This window comes from Xiphophorus couchianus, chromosome 11 (assembly GCF_001444195.1).
Source record: "Xiphophorus couchianus chromosome 11, X_couchianus-1.0, whole genome shotgun sequence".
NCBI lineage: Eukaryota > Metazoa > Chordata > Actinopteri > Cyprinodontiformes > Poeciliidae > Xiphophorus > Xiphophorus couchianus.
Window position 1 is genome coordinate 18350226 of NC_040238.1, and position 27566 is coordinate 18377791.

The following is a 27566-nucleotide window of genomic DNA, read 5'->3' on the forward strand; positions in this document are numbered from 1 at the left end:
CTTTCTGTAAAGAGGATGGCTTAACTTAGGCTTTTCCAGTTTATGGAGTGCCTCAACGATCTTTGATTGCTCCGAGGTATAGTAGATAGTGAAATGTTCATATTAAGATATCAAATTTGTTTTTGAGAGGATTCGGCACTGAAGAAAGACGAGGCCAATGCAATTACTGATGATTTCTGTCCTAGCACATGTGTTAAATCTCTCCAGGATGGCAACGCGTTTAATTTTCTGTCATGTAACAATGTTGTGTGGATGATAAATCGATGAGTTAATCTCATGAACAGTGTTCATGAGTGGTAGAGATGTTGTTTAGCAAACTAAGATTTTAACATTTATGTCTTTACGTCAATTTTGATTGAAATTAAGTATACAGAAGAGAGGGAGAATTGGCCTTTAAAACTGTTCACTAATAGATCTGTTTTTAAATGCTGAGATGTCAAGGTGTAAGAAAATAATGTATGTTTTAATATGAGAAGAAAACATCAATCATGCGAACAATTGTTTGCATGAGTTTCCTATTTTTAAAAGTAAGGCATCCACGTTGACCCATCATTGCTTGTGTTTTCTGTTCAATAAAAATGTTAGTTGGAACAAGGTAACACCTGGATTCATTTTGGTTTGAAAAATATGTTTAATGTCAAGTTTAAAAAGCATTAAAGAAAACACAGTCCCTATAGAGCCCATCTAATGCATCTGAAGTGCGTAAATTTATAGGTATATTATTGTGGCATGTCTTTATGTTTGTTAAGCACAGTTTGTTAATGTTTAATTTGAAAAGTTGAAAACATGGCTCCTGGTCATTTTCTTCTCAGATAAGAAATTAAATTTTTGGCCAGTGTGCTTGTTTATTAATATTACCAAACACAGATTAGAAGCGGCTGTACACGTATTTGTAGTTTCTGATTGACTCAATTAAAAGGTAATGAACATTTTGAAAGTTAATTGTATATCTGGTTTGGAAAAGTCTTGAATTTCAAACTTTATAATTAAATTTTTGAATCAGTGAGTAACCTACTTAAATAATTACTGCAAAGTAGCTCCCCCCCCCCACAGTTTCCAGCACTATAACAAATGTTAAACTTGTTGATACCAGCAACATTTCTTGCAACCTGAGTGCACACAAACATTATATAGAGAGCCATTGCTTTCTAACATATAGTTAAGGCAAAAATATATAAACACAGCATAGGAAACACAAACTTTTTCTCCATTGTTTGACATTTAATCAGTCTAAACTTTTCTTGATTTAGGCCAGTTACCATAGTGTAAATATGCTAAATGCCAGAATAACTATGATTTACAAAATGCATTTCTTCTAATTCAGCGGTATGGCTTTAATCAATTTTTTAAAGCCCAAATGTTTTTGGGGATGAGTGTTTTTGGTGAAATGTATCAACCCAAGAACAATTCCTGAACAAATCCTAAATATTTTCTGGCGATGCTGGTAAGAGAGTCCTGAACCCCATGGGTTGAAATGCCACTGAGCATGGAAGAAGCCGATCTCAACAGCAAGATAAAAAGCTAGATCACAGTTTGCAAAGGCACTCAGAGATACGTCCACAATTTTTGGCCTAATTCAGAGCTGAGAAGGTGTGTGCCAGCAAAGTGGCCTAAATAATCTAACCCAGTTGCACCAGTTTTGCACCAGTTCTAGCTGCTGTGAGAGAGAAATCCAGAATGTTTGAACTAACTCATACGATTTGAAATGGAATTCCACCAAATACTAAAATATTTTACGTGAAATTTTGAATTTGAAGAAAGTAGAAAAATAATATTTTATTGTTCTACCATTTAGCAAATAAGCATAACCCTTACTGGCCTAACACGGGAAGAGATTAGTCTGATTTAATGGCAGACAGTGAAGTAACAGTGTGTGTTAACATGTGGTGTAAAATATTTAGATTTTTGTTTCTTGTTAGCTGTAGATGTCTTCAGACAATGTTTCTGAGAAACAAGCAGCCTTAGTTCAGATATCAGCTATACATTATTTAGGTGTCCTGTGGCCACGCTGAAACCCAAGAAAATTGCACTTTTCTTTAGAGTCGTTCTTATGAGACTACATGAATTAGAAAACTGACATTTTGATAACTAATGGTTATGGTTTCATTTTTCAACAGACGATTTAAAGCAAATTTAGAGATTTAGACTAAAGATATAAATGTTTCAGAAATGTGTATGTTAGATTATAAAATGGATTTTATTTTTCTGGTGTGGTTTTGTTTTGAAATAAGTTTTTATAATTCAAAAGAGTAGGTAGCTATATGAAATGACACCACGCTAACATTTACACTTCAGTTTAACTCTGCAGTTAGCTAAATATGCTACCTTTAACACTTACATTTTTAGAATGTAAAAATCTTGACAAATCAGGTTCCTAGTTTTATTTCCAAATATGTTTTGTGTATTTATTCTCTAAATTAAGTTGGAAAACAGCCTCCGAAGTTAAGTAGTGTTGAAGTCAGAGATGCTGTAAACTCCAATCTCATATGGCTTCCACACATATGAACTTTTATAACATACGGCAGGATTTCCCACAGTGTATTACAAGCCTGGCGGGCCACCAAGCTTTATTTGTTCTCCCATCAGGCTAAGCATTGTTTATTTATTTTAGGTTTTTTTTATTATTGCCTTTTTTAAGACTTTCTAGCTGGTGTTTAGGTATTAGACTTTCAGTCTTCCAATAACGCATCAGGTGATATTTTCAAACTTCCTGTCAACTTTAAACATTTCAACATGACTGTCCTTGCACCCCGAGCACCAGACTTAGCATGTTTTCTGGGGGAAACCCTGTACGAAATTAGTTTTTGAGCTTTTGATGGTTTGTACTGGAACATTTTTAATTAGTTGTATTTAGCACTGTACCACTGTTTTCTGACTTTCTACTGGGGTGCTGATAAGTTGGGCTTGTTGTCATTCAGAGATGTTGTGTGTAAATATTCTCTCAAAAGTTGCCTGACTCTGGTTCTGTTCCCAACAAGCTTGTTCCAGTGTTAAACTGGTGCTAGAACTTGCTTAGAGCAAGTTCTTCCTGTTTCTTCCACCACAAACACTGGATCTGAAATGAGTGTTTTAGTCAGTAGACCAACCACTAACTCAGGTGTTGTGAGCATCATCGTTAAAACTCTTGAGTTAGATTTACTTCTAATCTACCCTATTTGGGGCAACAATAGTTAAAACATTGAGCTTTGACATAATAATAGAAGAAGCAGAGCTTGATGTCTCTTCTTCTGCTGTTTCTGTTCATGCTGCCTGTCATGTGAAATAAAGTGATGTTTGAATCTAAAAGTATCTTTGTGACCCTGGTCATAAACACTGTTAGGTCCCTTCATACCACAAAGCAATGTTAATTATGTGAGATGTGTGTGTGTAGATCCCATTTGCATTACTATCATAAATACAGGTTTGGATGGAGCGTTCCCAAATACCAACTTTGATTTAAAACAGCCTTTATAAATGAAGTTGGCAACACTATGGGATCTCTTAACAGGCATGAGGCAAATACCTTCACTCTGATCCTCTCCAGAAATCCTCCCAGGGAGGATCTGGCAGTTACTCAAGGAGACGTTTTTAGTGAAGTAATGATGAGACACAGGGCTAGCTTTAAAACCAGACCAGTCATTTACCTTGTTTTTATAGAACCAGTTTAGAGCTTTGTCCTGCCCTGGTCCTTGGAAATTGCTTGAGTGAAACCTTACCTTTGGGGGATTATAGGAGACATTTGAAGAACTCCTGCAATGTGAGGAGACTGAAGGTTCTGAAAGAGCAAGAGTCATCAGAGTTAAAATGCCAGCGTCGCACCAGTTTTTGTATGTGAGATAGTGGTCACTTGAAATTGTGTGTGATTAAATTGCAAGGAAAGTTTATATTTTAAACTTGATGTGACAACAGCCTTGAGGAACAGAAATGGGAGGTGATATGTTTCGTGTTACTCTTACTCCCAGCCTTTCTGTAATGCTCTGAAAGTCTTGCTCTTTCTTTCACATCTACAAACTCAAGTTTTATTGTTACCATGACCTTGTAGCACAGGGGCAACACATTCACTGATCAGAAAAAGATTAAATTGTAGAAATTTCAACCTGTTGGTTGCCAATCATTGAAAGCCAACCTGAAAATCGTCCAGTTCCTTTCAGCAGGTAACTTCTTTGTGCATTTCCCGTTAGTTACTGTCACTTTTTTTCTAACAAACAAAAAATAAAAACTGAAAAAGGAATTGGCAATTTTATAAAACTTACTTATTGTGTTATTTCTTGTTTAATTGAGTTTTTAAGCTACATTGGAATTTAAAATCGGTAGTTTTGGGCAAGCCAATGGGCAAATTGGACACTAATTCATTTCACACTAGGACTTCACATTAAATTAATCAGTATCCTAAGAGATCTCTCTGCTTATCTGGTAGTGTATTTGATTGTGAATTTAAAAAAGTAATTGTAGAAAATCTAAATTAATTTAAAAAATAAAATTGAAATTCAGTTGTTTTTCACGTCTGAGGATTGTGTATCAATGAGCCACCAGGGAGCTGTTGCAGCCTGCAGCCATGTCCTCAAGAAGTCCCTGAGTTCAGTTTAGCTGTTTTTGAAGAAGAGTTGACAAAGGGATTTCATAATTGAAAGCAGCAGGAACTAAATTCTCTCAGTAGCCGATCAATATTCCAAAGAAGCACAAATTCACAGTAAGTCAAATCCGTTTAACTAATCATGATGTAGGAGACAGATACTGTGGGTTTAAGCCCAAAAGTTAAATTCCTGATTCATCTAGAAAGAAGAACATTTTCTTCTCTAATTATTTCCTTTCTGCTTATAATACATTTAAAAAAACCTTGCTCTTGCTTTTCCATGATGCACAAATGCGGTTCAGCAGCTGACACCATAGGTCAAAACTCATTATTGGTCGCGGCAATATAAATCGGCAGGGAACCAAGTTGAAGTCTCATAAGGAGACTTGAAGCCTTTTAACCTTAATTTCTTGTTTTATAGCAAGGTCAAAACTTTTTATATGTATGTAATAAGAAGCTGATATTCACTTTGGTCCGATGTGACTTGAGTAATGCAGCAGTTTTTCCCTCCGGTTTTCCACTGTTAATTAAAAGGCAATGTAAATACATCGTGGATGGCTCTAGCATTTATTCATCTCAAATTGTTTTGTGTGCCAATACCTCAGATAATCTATTAGTAAATCTTTGCTTGTCACTATGGGAAATTAAAACATATTTTTAGGAAAAAATAAACCAGAAATGAAAGCTGTTTTGATGGGGATTTTTTTCTGTAGCTCTGAAAGGCGAAAAGGATGAACTACTATAATTTCTCCTGGTTGAGACCTTTTAAAGAAAATGTACTTTTAACTGTAAATACCTAACATTATCGAAACATGTGTTGCCCAGAACATTTTTTCTGGAATATTATTGTTTTACCCTTTCCTGACTTGGCCACTTCAGAACATGTGAAGCTCCTTTGAGATCTTGACCATGTTTTTTGAGTCGTTGTCCTGCTGAAGACTGAAACGTCAGTCCGGTCTGAAGTCAGAGGACTGAGGGGCAAGTTTTCATCCAGGATATTTCTGTTCATTACTCCATTTGTCTTTTCCTTTATTCTGACTAGTCTGTCATCTGCTGCAGAGACAGTTATCCTTCTGGAAGCTTCACCTCTATCCACAGAAGATTGCTGGAGCTCTGACAGGGTGACCATCAGGTTCTTGATCACCACCCCGACTAAGGCCATTCCCTCTTCCGATCACTCAGTTTAGACGAGCCACCAGCTCTAGGAAGAGCCCTGTTGGTTCCAAACCAATGATGGAGAACCCTGAGCTCATTGGGACCTTCAAAGCAGCAGAAATATTTCTGTATCTTTCGCCAGATTTGTGCCTCAAGACCATCCTGTCTCAGAGGTCCACAGACAATTTTATGGATTTCATGCTTGGTGTTTCTGCTCTGACATGCACCGTCAACTGTGGTACACAGCTTCCCTCCCCATCTGGGGAGTTGGGATCAACTTCCATGTTTACACGCCTTTGAAGCAAAAGGACACGAGTTAAGATTACAACCCCGTGCCATAACCTTTATGATAATTCCCCAACTCTTACACACTGAAACTGAATTTAAATCACTCAGGTTTGAACATTACTACAGGTTTAAAATGGTTGAAACTAGAATGCAACAGTTAAATTATTTTTTTAGTTTACAACAAGATTAGCTAACTAGTGAATGTGATCAATGGAAAAAGTGATTAGGGTGAAATGTTGTACTTGCAAACCAAAATATCAGTCCTGTTTCATAATTTACAGTGAAAATACCTACTGTTGTTGATGAGTGTTAACCGTGTGATGAGTGAAACAAAATGGACCAAGAAATGGTCAGCGCTCTATTATGAAACTCCACTTTTGGTTCAGGTCACATACAAAAAGTGCTACCTCCCTCTGGGGTAACTTTCTGCCCTGCCAATCGGATTTAACCCTGCTAGTTCCTGCAATGGAAATGACATCGGTAAAGCTACCGTTGTTCTTCGAGAATGTTCCAGCCATGGAAATGCACCTTCGTTCTCCCAGTGTTGGCCTCCTTCCCATTCTAGTCGCACAACAAGCACATCATCATGAGGTCAACATTCTGGATCCTTCATGTTTTAATATCATCAAGGCAGTACACATCAAGGCTGAATGCCATGTGAGCATTCTGCTTATATTGCTGCAGTTGCCGATTTAAATGGCAGAGACTTGCAACTTGTAGCTTTTGGTTGTGGTGATTTCCCCAATGGGTTCTGTGTTGTGATGCTCTTGCAGGCTCACTGTCCAAATGAATTTAGTGTTTTAAATACAACCCAGCGTATGTGTGCGCCATCCTTAGCATGTTATTGTGCATCGAATTTTGCCGATGGACATTGGAGTATCATCTGATTTCTCACTTCTGTGCTCACCTGCAGACTGAACAGCTGCTGCAGCTGCTATCTTTGCTTGGTAATAAGTATGTGCTCTACAATCCAACATTACCCCTTACTGTTTATAGTGGTTACTGGTTTATTAATAACTCCTGAGATTGAGCGTGGTTGCAATATTAGTGGGCAGTTGTAAATCCCCGTTCATGCCTGGACCTTTCAGTTGGACAAAATGTAATAAACAAAAGGATGATCTCAAAACGGGGCTATTTAGAGGTCAAGGATCACAGACCGGGTCTCCATTGTCTTTAAAGCATCTGTTAGCTCTGTTGAGTGTGAAGCATCCTCCCTAACCAAGCCACATCCTGTCCTGGGAAAGATGCAAACCACAGCCCTTTTTTAAATGAGTCCCTACAGACCAGAAAAGCACGACGTGTCAAACATTAACACCTCTTTCTCATCACACCCTCATTCCTTTGATCTCACTTTTCCAAGACCTACACTTATAGTAGCTAAGGCCATCCACATGTACCCACAAGAAGCTTTTTGTCATGCAGCAGACAGGGAGGGCGTCCATGTCCCGCTTGCTACTGTGCATGTGAAAGATGTGTGTGCTGGCGGCCGGCCCCCACCAGACCAGGAGACAGGAAGGGGACAGGAACTACGGGAAGCCGAGGTCTAATCTCCCTAGACACAACTCTGTCAAAGACACACAAACACGAATTGCACTCACACATTCAGCTCTGTAGCTTCTTGGTATTTCTTTTTGTTCACCACACTGAAGAGCAAGCCCATTACGGAAATCACTTTTGCTTTTCATTTGCACTGAATGCTCAAAAATTAAGATTATCTTAAAGTGTTTTGCAGCACGCGGTTGGCAATATCGGAAGGATCTACTAACTCCTGAGCTGATTTTACTGTGCAGGCTTGATAAAAGTATAAATATTCCTTTCCAAGGATGGATTTGGTTCATCTGACATGCTTGTGGGGAGGTTGGTTACATTCAATAAGCTTCTTCACTTAAATCCTTAAAGTAGAGTGTCTGTGTCAATCATTATCTCTGTCTTTACAGAACCAGCAATCCTTCATTACACCCCCATCTCTCCAAAAACTCAGACTTACTCACCAAGAGAGAGCAGCTGCACTCACCATTCTTTATTTATTTGTAGCTCAACAATGTGTGGGACTTTTGATGTAACTTACTGAGTGCAAACTGTCGATGTGCACCTGGAGAGAGACTGTCTGAAATTGGGCGCCATCGTCCCCATCTTAATCAATATTTCAATGTCTTCCATTGAAAGCGGGCCTCTTGCTGTGAACGCCGACTGTACGCTCCACCTCCATGCAGCTCTGATATCTGGTATGCCCTAAATTGACGTCTGGATGTGGAGTGCTGGGAAAGCGTAACCTAGCCCTAAGTCTTGGCGAGAAAGCAGTTCAGAGCATTTTTCCAAACCCTGAATTATTGAACTACAGTCTATTCAACATAAAAACATAGAGTTGTCAAAATTGTGCAAGGTACTGGAAGATAGATACATGTTGTATTTTAAAGCATTGGAGAATTAGATTTGTTAGCAGGAATCCCAGATGAACAGGGAAGTCCGAGTTATAGCTGAAGGATAAATCTCTTATCAAGACATTACGAATTAATATGGTAAGCCAACTTGAGACATTCAATCACTAACCTGATGCAACGTATATGAGGACATATATCAGCGAATTGAAATATAAAAAACATAAAGGGAATAAGTTATTTGCAATGCAAGTAGGAGGGTTGACCTTTTTAAAAACCTTTTAAAATGTGGACGCAAGGTTATCCAGTTGCCAGAACCATGTTACACAAGGTTTTTTCAACGGTATTCAAAACCACCAAAAATTTCCATCATTCTATTCTGCTTTAAAATCCTTTCAATGAATTGCAAGTGGCAGAATTTAGTCCAGTTTTAAGGAAAACGCCGCTGCCCTCCCCCAGCTGTTGCTGCTCACTTCCATTTAGGTGTCCACTACTCTTGTTACACATTTCCCACTTACAAGCAAGACTAATTCAGTTGTCTGTAAACATTTCAAGTGCTTCTTAAAAAACACGACCATCAATTTTGGCAGTTCAAAAATGGCCAAAATAAAAGGTGTTTTATTCTGTTCAATAACCTCTTAGAAACCACTTTCAAACTCGGCAGGGATTTGTTCCATATTTTATGTTTAAGGCTATATATCAAAATCAAATACATTTTCTTTAAGGACTATATTATAAGAACAGCTTTGAAAATATATATTTTCAGCCTTCCTACTGTGACCTAATCTCATTAGCAGCAGAGGTGATGGCACACTGTGTGAGAGATCAGCTGCTAAAAACAAAGACACAGCTTTGCTTAAAAGAAAATCCAAATGATTGCAGGGTTGACATTTTAACTGACTTCAGCAGTCTATTTTAGCACATACCACAGCTAGCATTACGAAAACAACAGTCTCCCTGTGTGTTTCCCAGAGAATGTAGAGCCTTACATTACCTCAAACTTCTAAAAGGCTACACATATTTCCAAGTTGTGCATGTTTTATTGTAGGCAGATCTTAAAAGTCCAAAAGGATTAAAAGAGCAACTTTGCTGTAATACTTCAAGTACTTAACTCAGTTAGATTACAAATGTAGACTCTAAAAATGCTCACTAATATATTTCAGCCTTCCTGTTATGCTCTGAAAGTCATGCTCTCTCACAGGAAAAATAATCTGAATGGTTGTTATTCAGATCCCATCAACTTCAAAATCACTCATTTCCAATCACCAGTACATGCCTGTGCACCTCTAGTAGTAATCCATTTATTAAAGTATTCCTACAGCATTTTAATTTTCTGTTTTTAGATTATTTAAAACATTGTGCCTTTACCATGGTACCTTAAAAGCTGTGGTGCATTGAACTAAAACTTATCACACCATGAGAACGTGATATAGATGGACATTTTTAAGATTTCCATATGTTTTCAAAGGCTAAGCTAAGCCGCAGGTTGTAGTCGAGGAAGCAGTTTTCCAAACATTTTCTAGACATTTCATACAAAGGCCTGTGTAGCAGAATGCAAATGCCTGTATCAGTTTGAGGTTTACCTTTGAAGTGTAAAGTTCAGGTAGTTTCTAGTCAATCCCATGTGTGAACACAGCAGGTAATCCACCCGAGAATTCACGCTGAGCCAGTTTGCATGCCGATAATGGTTGCTGTTTTATATTCCGTCTCAGCTTCCCTGCGTGTTGATTTCCATTGCCTTCTTTGAAGAACAGCAGATGTATCAAAAAACATAAGGTGTTAATATCAAAACAAAAAACGGTAATCGTTACTAATAAGTTTTTCTCTTGTATGTTTTGTACAGGCGGCAGTCGTGAGAGCACAAAAAAATGTTATGAACGCAAATATGATCCTCGGATTCGTATTTCATCAGCCTTTCCCTGTGTGTGCCTTGTATTGATTATGGTCATTTGTGGGCAGAAATGGCACAAAAGCTTCTGTCAGTCACACATTTTCTGGGTAAATGTAAAATGAAAGGAAAGGAAAGTACAAGGTGTTCAGACATACGTGGTAGCAGCCTGGCTCTCCGTTAGTGGACCATACTCAATGTCGAGAGTAATATTGTTAAAACCCACTGCAGCTCATCAAGATTTTTTAACATTTTTCCTGTTATTTCCAAGTCCTCTGACATCTTTTTCCCTTCTTGAATTCCTCCTTGTTATTATCCCCCCGTCTCTATTTCTCTATAGGTGCATGAGGGTAATTGGCACTGTGTTTCTTTAATTAAAATGAGGTCTAATTGTAGCTGAAGCAGGCCAAATGTTCTTAGGCCTATAATTTCCCTATCACACTCCAGAGACACACAGAGAGTGGAAAACGGGGAGGAATAGAAGGCATGTCAAGAAGAAATTAACATGCAACTTAAGAACAGTAGATGTTATTAAAAGAAGAGTTTCATGTCAAATGGGTCAGGTTTTGCATTTCTGAAGAGATTTGTTTACTGCGTCTTCAGTGCTGGGGGAATTCCTTCTCACAGATTTCTTCTATTTTTGCTTTTTTTTAATGACACTTCACTGTTATCAACAAGAACATTTTAACACCAGACGAGACAGTCCAATTAAATGTGATAATCAATTTTTAAATTGTGATTTAGTTTTTTAATAAAGCTATTCAAACCAAACTCGTTGTGTGTTTAAATATAAATTTAAATACCTGTGATTAACCCAGTATCACCAGACCATATTCCTGGCAGTCATGGAAGTGATTTACAGATCTGTTTCTTGGTGATGTCTTTCTTTTTTTTTTTACATCTCAGACACTAAAGATTCATGTCTAAATTAGAAACAGGTTTTGATGCCAAGTCCAACCTGAAATGACAATTGTACACACCGATTAATACCCAAAGAAATGCATAACAGAATCATTAAACAATTCTAAGTAAATGTTCTTATTGCACACAATATTATATTTCTTTATATTTAAATAAGTATTAAATAAATAGCAGTAATAGCAGCAGGTCCTTTCTTACAGTGGTAGGAACTAAAGGAGTTTTCTTTGACATTTTAACGGTATTTTAAACTGTGAGAATGGTTTGATAGAAAATTTAGATTGTTTTATAGCTGTAACATTTTCAAAACTGAGACTAGTGACTGACCGTACTATGCAGACTTGTAAAAAAAAAAGTCTGCATAGTACACAAGTAGAACCTGTCTGACGGCTTGAAGTATGAACACTCTCAAAAAGCAATACCCAAAATGCCCTAATTGTTTGCCAAAAAACAATTTGCTTATCTATACCTTTTAAAAAATATATTCTCTTTCTGATTGGTGTACGTATGTGAAAGACTGAAGCCTTGTTCACATGGGAATGTTTTTTCTTACTAAACCAGGAAAGTTAATAACTGTTTATGCCACACATCCGCGCACAAACAACAGTGTATGTGATACAAAACTTCTTTTTTTTATTAAACAGATTCCAGAGTAAAAGTAGTTCCCTAAAATATTCATCTGGACAATGAAAATCCATCCTTTGTGAAAACACTGACTGATTAGTCCAACCTCTAACCAAGACATATAACCCCGAATACATTATACATAACAACAACAATGGCGGATTACATGTTTGTAATGTTGCATTAATCAACTTTAAGAAATCCTGTGTACACAGTGCCATTTAACTCACACTTTTTATTTTTTGCTTCACCTGTGTTCATCAAGAACCACTTGTGGATATAGGCATCTGGTGTCTATCTCCAGCGGTCATCAGGCGAGAGGCGGGGTACGCCCTGCGCAGGTCGCCAGTTTGTCGCAGGCAACACAGAGACAGACAGAACAACCAAACATGCACACACACACACCTAAAGACAATTTAGAGACACTCATTAACCTTAATGGTAATGGTTAACGTGGCTCAGGTGTAAAGCTCTGAGTGGTCACTGTACAGCATTTATTCAGTCCATTTAACATTTAAAACCCCTGGTGGTTTAGCGAGCTTTTTCTATTGTAAATGAACTTATTTGAAAAGTGCAAAACTCAGGTTTTCTTGTTTGATTCTGAGGGGAACATACTTTTTATATTCTTGTCTTGTAATGAAAACCCAATACTATTTCTCTTTGTTTTAAAATAATTAAAATAAAGCTATCTCTGCCAGCTGTGATATCAAACCCACCAACTTATCACTAGCTTCTCAGTTTCTCCTCTATTGAAAAAAAAAAAATGGCATGGGCCCACATGTAATAGTTTTCCACTATTGTAATTCCAAAGCTCCGACGTAGTCTCCTCACTTGCGCCTGTATCAGTTTAGACTTCTCGAGTGTCTCTTAATGTTGACAGTTGTCCTGTAATTACTGTACAATCGCTTGTTGTGGGTGTTAAATGCGGCCAGATGACGAGTTTCCATTGTTCCAACATTTTCTTGCACCCGGGGCAGTTTTCCGGCAGTGGGTGGCCGCCACCGTCGAAAGAATGCAGAGGGGAAAAGCCGGCTTCCTCTTACCAGGGCTTAACGCTGTTTTTGCTCCAGTGAAAGGCATGGCCGTGCAAGCACATAATAGAAGCCCTGGCTGCCTCATAGAAACACTCGCGCTCACGCATCCTGCCTCATAAAGCTTAATGATGGAGCAGTGATAAACAGTGATTACTGTACCTGCGGGGTGGGTTGTTTCTTTTCCACCCCTTAATGAACACCGAGGCAGGTGTGCATCCAAAGGCAGAGACGAGGGGTGTCCTCCCAGGAAGGTTTGAGGTGGTGAAGTGTAGTGTTTTGTTGTTTTTTTATAAGTATGCCGTAGCGACCTCAAAGTGGAGTATATGCAAGGAAAACACCGAACTGAAATCTGTCACCCAATTATCCTCTTTACCCACCTCGCTTTTTGCAGGCTCGCCTTTCTTCCTCTTCTGTGGCTGTTTTAAAGTAGTTGGGCTTCTGTGGTTTTGTAGAAAAGAGGCTTTAAGGCATGCATGTCGCTGTTCATAAAAAACAACACACACAGCGAGGAAAATCAGAGAAGCAGGTATTACAGAAGGAAGAAGTCAGTGATTAGAGTCCAATCTCATGTACTGTTTTACTCCGTGGTGTGATTCTGTGACAGACCTGCAGCACATGCAAGCCTATAAGCATGATTAGCGACTCTGTGTCATTGCTTTCATTTGCAGGGTACCTGAGACAGCTCAGTTAGATGGTGTAGATGGAAAAATGTCGCCAAGGTGGAATGCAGAAAGCTGGATGTACGTAATGCAGGCTGTGTGTGGCGGGGAGAGAGGAGTATAGAGATGGATTGCCTCTATTTTTGAAGTCTTGTTGTGAAAAATGCATGACACCAGAACAAGTACAATTATGATTTACTGTCAGAATTGAATAATCATTTCCCGTGTCCTTCACCGTTATTGACACGCCTGGTAAAGTCGTGCATAGACCTAAATTAACTTGTGTGTATGGAGTCTTTGTGATTTTAAAATGTCAGTCTGCTGCAGAGAGAGCAGCTTTTCGGATTTTTTTTTTTGGGATCTCTCTTCTGTTTTCCCAACTGTGTGTGGGAGGAAGATGTACCTGGGTATTTGTCCAGCCTTGTTTGGCAAATTTAAGCAGGTAGCAATTTTATTCTTGCCATTTCCTGACTCATGAAGACCAGCATTGCACGTATCTTGTTTACCTGCCTTTCTCAGTCTTTCACACTTTAAAGAGTGTAAGAGAAAATGGAACTCTGTCATGTAGAACTTGGACGTTTGACTGCATGATAATAGGAAAACATGATGCTACTAAATTGTGTTGATCAAGGATGGGTAGTCGTTTATCTTTATTGTGGAAATTTTCCTCATTCTGTGATAAAGATAATAAGCTCTAATTTATTATCCCCAAAATGCTCAGTTTTGTTGGGATTGTTACTTATGTGTATGTCCACTGTATTCAGTGCTAGCCTGAATAAACGCCACATTTATATTTAAAAATCAGATTAAATTTAACTATTGCTTACATCTTGGCAGTGCGCTTGCAGTTCCTAACATAATTATTATAGTGAGCCATCTTGGTAATTAAGTTTTATTCTAAAGCAATATTTGTTTTTGCGAGGCTGTTTTTGTGACACAACGCTGTGTGTTTGCCACATTTACAGATTTTTGTCTCACTTAAATGCTTCCTGTGCAGCTCTAACAGGAAGTCATGGATTAAAAAAAAGAAAAACCTTGGCTTACAAAAATAAAGTTGTAGTCCAGAAATGAATCATCATACAGGAATTCATTACCTATTGTCTGCTTAATACACTGCTGTTTTTCCTGGGAAATAGTTTAGTTGCTGCTGTGCAAGACAGCTTTATTTGATATATTGATTCATTTTTAATGACGCATTATCATTGCCTTGAAGGATGAGAAAAGTAAACAAGAGACCTGGATGTGTTTCTGTGTTTAGCCAGAACGCCAGAATCCCAGTATGCCTTTACATTTGTGTCGAGTCCAACCCCGAAGGCACTGTTCTCCACCCAAGCATGCAAACTCCTTGATATTGCAGCCGGATAATTAACTGACAGTTATTTTAATTATCAGCTTTAAACAGCATCTGTCTTGATCCAACTGCAACTGACAAATTAATCTGAGTGAAAAGTCATTTTCTGTTGTTTTTTTTTTTTATATTATTATTATTACTTCTACTTACCACGCTTCCAGTGTATTTTATTTGGGGTAAAGGTTTAAGTGCTGACTAAGGCTTCCTCCTACTTCACAAAGTACCACAAAGTTGCACGGTACGGGTGCTGCTGTTATTTTTATGAAGTGCTATTAATGGTTTTAGGTGAGAATGATTGTGCAAAATATTCTCAAGTACTGTATGCTCTCGGTGTATCCTCAGCTTAATACACTATGCAGGCATTAATGACTTTGGCAGCAGAGTTTATCACACTGGAAGTTGCAGCCATCCGTCTGTGAATGTGGCATGAAAAATATTTCACTTGCAAGTCATTTTCTATACTGTAGGCTGCAACTAATGATTCCCTTATTTTAATATTGTTTAATCTGTCATTTTGAAAATAAATGCACAGCACTGTAAGCAAGAGCCTAAAGCTATTTTTTTTTTTTTTTTTTACAAATTAGAATGTTTTTTATTAAAGAAGCAAAAAACCAAGAAGTGTTGTTGAGTTTAGGTTTTCTGCACATTTAATGTGGCAATAGAGGCCAAAACTGAAATAATATATCAAGAAAACTGTTTTTTTAAATACAGAGGTAGATTTAGTGTTTTATAGGAGTGTCTTTGTGCCGAGCGTTGTTTTGTGGGGTTATGAGATGCCAACTTCACTGTCGGGCCATATATACGTAACCTAATTCAACAAAGAACCCTAATAACCTCAATGATAAACCTGCAGCTCCCCCAGAATCAATTTTCATGGAGGTGCTCTCCTTGATCAGAAGCGCATTAAATCTTGTTTATTGGTTAAAAGCAAACTGCCCCGGCTTATGAAATAGGCTCCCTCGGAGAACAGGTAAGGTCCTAAAAGCCAGCGTGTGACAGAAACCTCTCCCCATCAGTGTAAATACAAGTCCGGGTGTGCCGACACGGCCGGGAGGAAAACAGATGAGAAGAACCATGCGCGTGGCTCACGTTACAGGCGGTTCAGGTCTCGGGTTTTATTGGGATACTGAATCTTTGCAGAGCAGCACAGACTGTTTGGGAACTGGCTGCATGCCTCTCAAAAGCAAACCCAAAAAAATCAATCCCATTGTAATCACAGATTGTGACCGGAAGGGCTTAAATCTTGGTACGTGTGTTTTGTGTGTGTGTGTGTGTTTGAATCTGCAGCTTTCCATGGAGAAACGCAGGCTCCTCACTCCGGGTTCAGTGCGACCACAAGCACAGCAGGCCACTGGGAACAGAGGGGGACGTAGGGGAATAAAAACAAACATTAGAGTAAAGACAATTTTGAGGCTAGTGGGAATGTTGTGTTGATGTAATTGACTGGTGAAACTCCATCTTCCGCCCTAATCCTAGTATAAGCCGCGACTCGTACTTGGCAGAGAACTTGGGACTTGAAATATGTTCCCTCTGTCGTTTTGATTTATTTCTCTGCATGTAAATCAGTTTTATACGTGTCATTTGTACATTTCACGCTGCTTATAGTTTTGTGGGGGGGTTTTCTTTCGTCCTTTCACAGAGGTCCTGATGAACACCAAGAGCGAGACGTCGGATCTCAAATGGACCATCTTCTCCCAAGACAAATCCGAGGTATGTAACCCTGCCGGCGCCCTGTTATGTATATTTCAACACGATCCCAGCGGTGAGTGCGGATCTTCGGCCTCCAGCGGTTTCTTTGTTACTTTCGGTCATAAACAAATTCCTTCTGCAGCCACTGACAGACTAAAGGAAACATCAGTCTGAATGTGCCGTTTTAGTATATGAAAAGCAGATGCTTTGATATATCCCATCAACCTTGGAGTCGCAGTGACTGGCTGCCCACAGTTTTGGATCCCCCCCCGCCAGAAAAAGACATATTTGTAATTCGATCAGTTGAAGAGTGGTTGCAGCGGTGCGCTTGCCAGCAGCGTCTGTGGCCATAACTGCTCGACTCGCTGATGTCTCTGAAGAAAACCAGCCAGATTTATGCTGGTGGATGGGGGGATGGAAAACGGGGTAAGCCTGTTCTTTTGATTGAGACGGAAACCAACAACACGCTGACAACCTCCAAATAGTTCACACAGTTATTATCATGTGAAGCGGCTCATCAAAAAGCCTCGTGTTGACAGAAAAATGGCAACTTTCTGTTCTTTTTTTATTTTTTTTAAGGTTGCATCAGCATTAAAGACTGCAAAACAGTGATTTAGGTAGTAATGACAAGCAGGAGCCAGAGATATGCCACACGTATCTGCATCAAAGGGTGTGGGCATCAAAGGGTTACCATATGGCTCTTTATTTTTAGTATTAAAGGAAAAGGAAAAGGATACTCTTCATTGTAGCAGATAGAGACATAATTCCATTTGTTTTATACGTTTTCTGTTGCTTTATTTGAAAAGTAATACCAAAGAAATTTGATTAGATTCAAGTGAATCTCCCATGCAACGACTTCATGGAAAAAGTAGTTTTAATCATATTATCAGTATAAATCCACTGTTTAACTCTGTAGTCTTCTATAATACGTCTAAACATAGTCAGTGAGTAATGTCTAATCCGTTGTTTTATTTGTCCCAGACCTTGGTTTACTCAAAGAAAACACATCAACAACCCCTATAGTGTTGCCACCTTTGGTTGCGTTAACAGTTTCTGATGTTCGCTCTTCACTTTTAGCTGTGAAAGTCTTAAAGAGTTTCTTGCATGTACAGCAAGTTTCATGTCTCCAGATCAAGATTTGGATATTTACTCAGTCCAGAACTTTCCATTTCTTAATTCTCAGCTATTGCTTGGTGCAGTTAAAGATGTTTTCAGCCATTGTCACATTGCACAGTTCAATATTTTCCAGATATTCTCAACAAACACAGTAGGGTTCATGGTGAATTTTGTCATGATGAGCTAGTGAGTCTTGCTGCAGCAAAGTGTCAAACCATGACACTTCCACATACATGCTTTACAGTTACTAAAAGGGTATTTTCAGGATGCGTTGTAGACCATTTCCATAAAATAAAAAGGGTAATTTCCAGTCACTTTTGAGACCTATTTAAATCCCTTACAAGACATAAGTTGCTACAATCTTCTTTCCTACGGCCTCGAACAGCTCGTTAAGTCTCAACGTTGTGCTCACTGTCACCTTAAATTTAGAAACTCACCTTACTAAACGTCTAAGCAAACTCCCTTCAAAATGCAGAGCAGCAGTCATTATGTGCTCTTGATGTGTATAATTTTCAGCCATTTCAAGCCTAAATTGTGAGGGTGTTCTCATTTTTTCATGTCTAAAAATCGCCTCTTTTAACTACACTTCATCATAAACAGATCATTCCTTTTAGTTTAAATTGTTTGGTTATGTTACTCTCTAAAGACATTTTAAAATTGACTTGCAGTCTTAATTTTTCGCATGACTATATTTCCTACAGTGTTTAGCTTTTTTTTTTTTTTTGATCTGGAGGGAGTTTCTTCCTTTAAGTGGTTTAGACCTGCCTGTGAGTGCTTTCCTTTCATTCAGACCAACATTCTGCCTCCCTCCGCAAATCATGTGCAAATGGATTTTTAAAGATTTACATATTTACATAACCGAATTTCTAAGCCTCGCGTTTAAGCAAATCTGCTAAATTTCGCCTCAAGTATGTTAATTTCTTTCTTGATTTGCGCTCCTGGGAACGCGGCGATGGTGAACATGTTTGCTGTTGTCTCAGAAGTCAAACATTAAAGCATTTCGCCGTTATGGCTGGCTCCCGAACAAATGACGACTTCTGAGGAGAGGTTTTGCCTGTTACACGCTCGTGATTAAGTTTTAGTCTATAAATGTGTTTGTGAAATCTCTGTCTTGGATGCTACGGGAAGCAGTGTGCCTTGTTTGACAAGTGAGACTTGGATTCCCACAAGCTGTGATGCAGCTCAGTGGGAAGAATGATTTAACAACCCAATTTCAAATTTAGGCTGCATCAACATCCACAGCAGGCCAGATTTTTTCCCTCAGGTCTCCGGCAGGTGTAGCACAGAGGAGCCAGAAAAGGTGTGCAGCCCGACTGGGATTAATGTAGATTTTATTATGACCAGTTATGTAAACACCTGAGCGATTTTAAACCTGCTCACTGGTTTTCTGGGTCAGATCATGTTGTTTTTTTATTAAATTTTTTCTAACACTGTGTTTGACAACCTTTTGTTCTCTTCAGTCTCAGTGGGAGGAAGTGAGCGGTTTGGATGAGGAGAACAACAGCGTGAGGACCTTTCAGATCTGCCAGCTGGAAAGCTCGTCCAGCCAGTGGCTGCGCAGCGGCTTCATCCAACGACGAAGCGCCTCTCAGGTTTACGTGGAGCTGCGTTTCACCATGATGGAGTGTTCGTCCAGGAGCACGCACCACCGCAGCTGTAAAGAGACTTTTAACCTTTACTACTACCAGGCGGACTCCAACGAGGCCACGGCCACGTACCCACCCTGGATGGAGAACCCTTACACTAAGGTACAAAGTTTCATTTTCAGAAAACTAAAAATTCCTGGTTTCCTGTAGAAAAGGCGTTACAGAAAAATCTGTGACCAGTTCAAACCTGGATTGAGTTTGAACTGGTGAGCTTCTTGCTGATAATGGTATTTCTCAAACAATGTAAAGGTTTTTTTTATTTCAAAAATGTGTTTTGTAATCGTTCATTACAGGATAACACAACACCCAGCTTGACTCGACTATGCATTTTAGATTTTGAAGTTGGATGATAAATGTGAGGATTCCTTTTACACTTTTTCTTAACTCCCAGTGGGAAATAAAATAAGAACAGTTCAGACAGTGAAAGTGATAGCTCTCCCAGCTGTCACGAGTTCAGTATCCAATATGGCTGCCACACTTATAAAAGGCTATTAAAGTTGTAGATACAAAACTATTTATTATCACTTCTCCCATATTAGATCTTATTAAACCAGAAGAATGGCACTGTTCATCCTCTATGGATGAACAGGGAGAGTTTGATTGCAGAATGTGGAAAGAAATACAACTGGGATTGGCTCTTATTACTAGAAGTTGGCAGCAAAATGGGAACCAAATCATTCCCAGCTCTGAGCTCTGAACCTGAATGCGCCAAACACTCAGTCAGGTTTTTTTTAAAACTTTGAAGTAGACCTTTAGTTTGGCACCAACGTTGGACCCTCCAAAGTGTGCACCAGGGTCACAATTTACAAACCAGAAGAAGCAGCATTATTTGTAAATGATAATATAACACGTTAGAATTAGGTGCTTGTATAAGCACCTAATTTGTATTAGTATAGTGGTGATCATATTGTCACGCGGGAGACCGGGGTTCGATTCCCCGATGGGGAGTGAAGTTTGTTTCAGGTCCCTCTTGAAAATGAGATCTATATCTCAACGGGGTTTACCTGATTAAATAAAAAAAGGAATAATGCCAGTGGGTAGGATGTTCTCTTTCTAAGTTTCTTCAGCTGATTGGATCGTTGACTTTTCGTCCTTAGTAAGCATGTTGCAACAGTACAAAGGAATGACTCCCTTTTTGTGGTACAAAATCTAATTACATCCCGGAGATGCACATTTTAACTAATAATAATTTAAACACGCCATTCCTGTGTTTCCTCGAGATCCAATCATATTAATTTGTGGAATCAATGAAGCCCACAGCAGTTTGTTTAACTGGCTTTTATTACCAAGCACCAGTGGAGGACTTTAGCATCTTTTAGCTTGCCAGCCAATCCATAAAACGTTTTATATTTTAAAAGCATATACATGAATATTTGACATTCATAAGGAGAAGACAGAAACTATTGATTGCTATTAAATCACTAAGAGCATTTTCCAGTCTCGAAACAAGTTGTACTTGAAGCTTAATATAACAAAGACAAAGCCAGGCAATGAGGTGCTAACAACAACTCAGTGACTCAGTTGCATAATGCTAGCTATTATCCTAACAGAGTCAAAAAAAAGAGGCTAAAAAATATAATGGTTTGTTTTTACTCTTAAATCATAGTGAACAAAAATGTTTCCAACTCTGGACAGCTGATGATTTATACATTTCTTTGTGTTTTTGTATCTTTTTTTTTCTTGAGTAATACGCAGTGTGCTTATTATAAATGATTGCTTTTTATTTTCAGAAAAACATGTTCTTAGACAAATTCCTTTTGTTTCTGTATCTATTTGGCTTAGTTTTGTTTATTTTACAGGGCATGAACCAGTTTGTAGAAATAAAAGAAACTTCCTGTACTTATATAATTCATTTCTTTAGACATTTGGTCACTTTTATTCCTTGTCCAAACTGAGTTATTGCCCTAAGGGAACAAGCACTGTTTTAAGTCCCTCCTTGTCTCCGTGTTTAATCTGTTTCCCATCTTTCCTAATTTTTCAAACATCTACAGTCTTACTCAAAAGTATTTTTACTCCTTGAACCTTTCACAAACTTCACTGCGTTTCTGATGACATATTAATTATGATTAATTACTTCCAAGTCTGCAGGTTCAGCCTCAAAGTGTATTGTAACATGTACAGGAGGGCTATGAATCAATCTAAAATCTCTGTGGTCTGTTTGGGAAAATCTTCACTCATTTGAATGATTTACGACGTCTGTTTAATCGGCTAAACAGACTGACACGTGCGAAGTTACCAGTGGTTGGTTTTTCAGCTTCGCTCTCTGGAATCCGGCCCTTACGTAATACCTTTTCTCCTTCTTCCTGCCTTAGGTGGACACAGTGGCTGCAGACTTTCTCCTGAGGAAGGGTGGGGAGCGGAAATTCAATGTGAAGACCCTGAGGCTGGGCCCGCTAACCAAGAGGGGTTTCTACTTGGCCTTTCAGTCTCAGGGTGCCTGCATGGCTCTGCTCTCTGTCAGGGTGTTCTTCAAGAAGTGTCCTCCCCTCGTCAGCGTGCTCTCATCTTTCCCGGAGACAGTCCCCCGTTATTTAGTGCAGGAGGCGCAGGGTTCGTGCGTGGAGCACGCCTCCCTGCAGGGGCCCCGACCCCGACCCCCTAAGCTGTTCTGCGGCGAAGACGGCCAGTGGGTGGGGCAGCCGACAACTTCCTGCGCTTGTCTACCTGGATTTGAGCCGGTGGAGATGCAGACCCGCTGCGCAGGTGAGACACCAGATAAAAAATTTAAAAAAACATGCATATTCTGGCAGACAAAACAATGAGATTTGAGAGGTGGGGGGCATACATGTTTGAGAGGAAATAAGAGACGAAGGAAGTTAATGAGGCAGGAGAGCGACTGTGACACTGTGGAGACGGTGGGAAAGGTCAACTTGAGCTTCACTCATCTCTGAAAAGGAAGAGCAGGGTCAAAGGCGTCCTGCTGCGGCAGCTCTGGGTTCAGCTCAGATAGAAGGAGCTCATAAGGAGCTCAGAAGTTGGGGGCGGGGGAGGCGACGTGTGAAGGTGGCGCTCCGGGTAAAGATTGTATCAGTTTGAGAACATCAAAGCAAAGCACACAAGAAAAGAAGGAAGAAGCAGAGTAATTCTCTGAGGAGCTGTGCAGCAGCCTCCGTCTAATGAGTCCAATTAACATGCCTCGTGCGCAAACACTCCCGACGTGCGCGCTTAGCACATCCCACCACCGCGGACAAACGCACAGCGCGACGAACAAAGAAGCACAAGAAGGAGCGGCACATTTTCTCCAGAAAAGCGTGCTCCTTGCTGCATGCTTGTGAAAGCAGGATTCAGCTTGATCTCGGTGGGAGGTATAATGATTTCATTAAAAAAAAAAAGGAATAACTTCTAACATTATGTTTCTGGTGAAGTGCCATTTGCAGCATTCTGTCACAGAGGAAAGCTGTGAGGGAAAAACACTCGCTAGGCCATAAAAGGAAATTGCCTCCATGGAGAGATTGGACAGTTAATTTGCTTCATACGTGGGTCATTTTCTCAAAATGAAATTGACACCTAGCTTTGAAATCATAATCGTTTTGCTGTTCCCGGGACAATACGTATAGATTTAAGCTCAATTCAACGTCAAGAACTTAAGAATGCTGTCAAAATGATTTAGTGTTATCAGGAAGCTTGAGCAGAGTGTTTAAGCTTTGTCTTGGAAGTGAGCCTTTCACCGTGTTTTTATACGACTTCTTCGGACCGTTACGTGGCCCTAAAGGCTGGTGTAGCCATGCCACAGTGCAAATAAATGGATTGAAAATCCTCACTCTGTTGAAATTCACCAGCTGCACACACTTTTTCAATAAACGCTATGTCCTCTAACTGATTCTCCAATCTTTCTGCTATTTTATTCTTGCAGAAATCAAAAATGTTCACCTCTTTCATGAGATGAAACCTCTGCCTCTTGCTCTTTTTTCCCCACCACTTTAAGCTGGAAACATCAGTCAAACTTTAAACATGTCACAAAGCATAATGTACACCGAAAGCTTCAGCAGTTGGATGTTTTTTTATGGGTTGTATAAAATCACAGTGTTATTTTTCAAGTATTTGATCAAATACAGCTTTTTTCCACCTAAAACATCATCATGACACGACCCACTCTACCGCTAAGCTACATTACCACAGTCCACAATTTCTGCTTATAGCCTTTTGCTACTGCTACACCCTTAACAATACACCAAACGTTTATATGTCAGAAGGAAGAGAAATGAATAACGGGAACAGTGTCGAAGGGAATTTGAACAAAATGCGTCAGAAGTAAGTAAATCAATTCCTAATAGCCTAGTTTTGCGAAAAGCATATAATTATTTATTGCTGTTATTTGCTGCTGTGCTTGTATTTTCATTTAAAACTTTATTTTTTCCCATTAAGAGGAGTCAACTTTCTCAGCTAACTTGACACATACATTCAATCAATAAACTTACGTAGCTAAAGTTAGTCTCTTCTAAACAATGTCAGTCAACTAATTTCTTTTCCTAGGACTTTTGGCTGCACACTGGTGTTAGAACAGTTTTAATTGAATACGTTAAACACTGCATGCATCTCTGGAGTCGCGGCATTCTCACACTTAAAAAATTGTTCTCACATGTGGGAAAGTTCCTGCGGCAGAATGTCGGTCAGAGGCCCGTCGACCCCCGGGAGTCACGTCACTTCTCATCGGAAACAATGTCATAATTGGTGTGAACGTTTATTGTTTTAAATCTTCTGTACTTGAGCTGCCACTCTTGAGTGTAAACACAGTGACTGTGTGTGGCGTCACGGTGACAGCTGACATTCACATGCCGGCCGAGGCGCCGCTAGCTCGCTGAATGCGACGCTGTCTGCGGCAGGGGTTCAAACTCCTGCATCAACTGTTGGTGATCATCACAATTTTTCTGCATAGTTTTGAAAGGAACAGAAAAGGAAGTCTTATTTTTCTTATTGTCTTATGTAATAGATTTATAAAGGTAAGATGCTGCATGTATCCATTCCTCCTTCCACGCATTCACTGTTGAAAAATCCACTTGGATAAATGGCGAGAGCAGGCACCTCCTCTAATCTTAGATTCAGTTTCTTTGACACAATACATTTGGCTCAGTTCTGTGTTGTTGTTTTTTTAGGAGCACAGAATAGTTTTTTATTTATGTAAAAAAAACAGACTCAACAATATGTGAATCAGTAAACACAGGTGTTTTCTTTTCTTTGTTTTGCTCTCACATAGACTCTAAAAATATGTGGTGTCACTATTAGAACACAGACCAGGTAAACCCGGTGATAGGCAGATGTCAGAGACAGACAGGTTATTTGCAATAAATTGACTATTAGCATCAGCCTCATTACGGTGATTGTCTCAATTTATGACTCTCATTACACAATTGTCTATCAATCTGAAACCATCTGCCACCGTGAGTACAGTGGGAGGAAAAAAAAATAACGGATGTGTTGGCAAATTGAGTTTGACCGAGGTCCGTCGAGGACACGGTGAATGTGACAATTTTGCATAATGCACTTTGATGATGAAAGTCATGTCTGAAGTTGGTGGAGGAAAAATTTATAATCTCTTCTCATTTAATCTCCCACTCTGTCATCTTCAGCCTGTCCCGTGGGTCAGTTCAAGTCGGGCACAGAGGGACGCTGCAGAGACTGTCCAGAATACAGCCAGGCCCCCATCAGGGGGTCGGCGACGTGTGCGTGTCGCTCCGGATACCTACGTGCGGAGTCCGACCCTGCAGAAAGCCCTTGCTCCAGTAAGTCCACATTAATCAGTCATTAATCCACGCTGTAGTGTCGGTGCTAAGCAACCGCGTCATCTACACCCTTGTTCTTGCCGTTTAACTTCCCCTGCCAGTCCTCACTTTGTTTTTTGTTTTTTTGACACCTCTGGGTGTTATTTCCCTCTTTTCTCTGGTTTTCTTCAGCCAGCCTTCCCTAAGCTTCTCAGTGGGCTTTCAGATACATGTCTTTTGTGACAGGCGGCTGGGGGTTGGGGTTTTTCTGCTTAAGTGAGGTACTGATAGTCTGAAGTGACACCTCCGTGTCGATTCAGGAATTTCAATTCAGACAGGTTTTGGATGTGTGAATGGGAAGCACTTTTAGTAATTAGGTGCACTGTGTGGAGATGACCAGGAAGAGGATGTGGGAGAGAAATGAGCTCTGTTTTCTGCAGGTGTGAAGTAAATTCCCACCAAATAAATACACACTAAATTTTATACCAGCAGCGATAAACTTAATTACAAAAGCCCTTATCTCACTTATTTATCATTTCATTTAGCTGTTTATAATATATTCTATTTTTTGCACTTGATTGCCTGCAAATCTTTATTACATATTTTTTAATTTGTATGCTAAATTCCTAGCCAGCCATTTTATCCCGCTGAAAATGCAGCGCTGTAGAAAAGTATTTGCCTCCTCTTCCTTTACAGATTTTTTCTTTTTTTGCTTTACTACCCTAAAGCGTTTCATACCATCAGATTTTATTATGGTAAGCTGAGTAAATACAAATTACAGTTTTCAAATGGGAGAAAAAACCATTCGAACCAATCTGGTCCTATGGGAAAGAGGAACTGTCCCGTAACCCTGACTACTTGTTGTGGCAACAAGTAAACCTTTTATGATGCTTATACTTCTGTTCATCATTTCCAGAATATTTTTTTGGGATATCATCAAGATGTTTTTCTCTCTTCTTTTTTTTGGCCGGCAGTGATTTTTACCATCTACCATCTCTGCCTTTGATGCCTTTATTGTGTTTACCTTAACCAAGGTAAGAGAGTTCTTCAGAGCTTTAGGCGCCGTACTGGGTTCATCCTGGATCAGTAGCAGATTGGTTTTTCCTCCCTGATCCATGTTTTCTCCATATGTGCATAATGACTCTTACTGTGGTCCACTGCAATCCCAAAGCATTAGAAAAAAATATTTTTAACTTTTTTTCCCAGATTGCTAAATATTTAATGATGTAGTTTCTCTTTTGTTACTGAATTTCTTAGGTCAGGGTCTGATGTTTTGGTTTTTGACATCTTTTAATCTACTTCCTGTTTCAACCAAGGTTTTATTTTAATGATTTCTCTGTTCTAAACCTCTGACAGTGGTCAGACCTGAGTTTAACTTATAAAAATGTAACCAAAAATTGAAGGTAATCACGGATAATAGATCATTTAACAAAATGAAGGGAATTACGTTTTCCTCATTGGGCTTAGTTGGTCGAACATCTTTATTTCCTGATTATTTCAAATTATCAGTTAAAAATACATTGATTATGTCCTCAGATTATCCTTGTCCGATTGTTTGGTTGACAAATGTTAAGTTTTGTTTTACAGTCTTTCATTAAAACAACTGCCAAATATGAAGAAATGTGTCAATCGAATGTATTCCAAGTTCCTACAATCCCTTATTGGGTGTGATGTTGTCCCACTTTGGTTTTTAATGAAGAGCACTATTAGCACTGAAATCACCCGCAGACTCAGTGACAAAGCTCTGTCTCTTTGGCAGGAAGTGATACTGATTCACAGAGCCTGAGTGGTCTCTCTGTTTAGTTATGCTTGGCTTGAGGCAGTAGCTATCTCCTTACAATTTTCAGACGGCGATCATTATCGCCGCGCCTTAGATGAACCTAATTGCACCAGTTGAGTTCTGCAAAACACGCTCCCGCTGTGATGCAAAGTCACTGCAAGAATATTGTTCAGCTTCGTGACTGAATGGAAATGTTGCCAGTTTTTAATGCAATAAAATGTAAAAAAAAAATTCTCGTGACCCTTGTGTGGGTCACGAGAAATTTTTGAGCAGAGTACATGAGTGCACTCCTGTTGTTTCAATGGCATTCAGTGGCACTTAAAAATTAAATATGATTTTGACCTTTTTGTAAAACAATGCAGTATGCAGAATAAGTACTTGTGTTTTGCAAAGATTTGTTATTGAGAGCCAAATGAACAGTCACAATGCTTCATTTTTATAGGATGGAGAACAGTGACATCCAAAAGTCCTTTAAACGTTTCCACATTTTGAAATATTACAACCAGAAATTTTCTGTATTTCAGCACAAAGTTGTGCTTAGATATGAAGTGGAAGGAAATGGTACAAGGTTTGCATAGCTTCCGAATAAAATACAACTAACTTCAGAGTCCAATCGACTGATTTAATCTCAGTATAAATTCAGCTGTTCTGTGAAGGTTTGTCAGACAACATTAGTAAACAAACAGCATAAGGACGAAGGAACCAAGCAGACAGGTCAGAGATAAAATTATGTTTAAATCAAAACGACATCTCAAGACCCTAGAAACTCACTGTTGAAATAGAAAACCT

At 39.2% G+C, this 27566-nt stretch overlaps 1 protein-coding gene across 1 annotated transcript in view; it reads left to right on the plus strand.

Moving 5' to 3' along the window:
* Nucleotides 1-27566, plus strand: part of ephb4a (eph receptor B4a) — a 50342-nt gene that overhangs the window by 11853 nt on the left and 10923 nt on the right. Inside the window, exons 2-5 of the mRNA XM_028031516.1 lie at nucleotides 16487-16557; nucleotides 19113-19400; nucleotides 21611-22001; nucleotides 24866-25018. Of these exons, the coding sequence (XP_027887317.1) occupies nucleotides 16487-16557; nucleotides 19113-19400; nucleotides 21611-22001; nucleotides 24866-25018 (903 nt within the window). The remainder of the gene's footprint in view (nucleotides 1-16486; nucleotides 16558-19112; nucleotides 19401-21610; nucleotides 22002-24865; nucleotides 25019-27566) is intronic.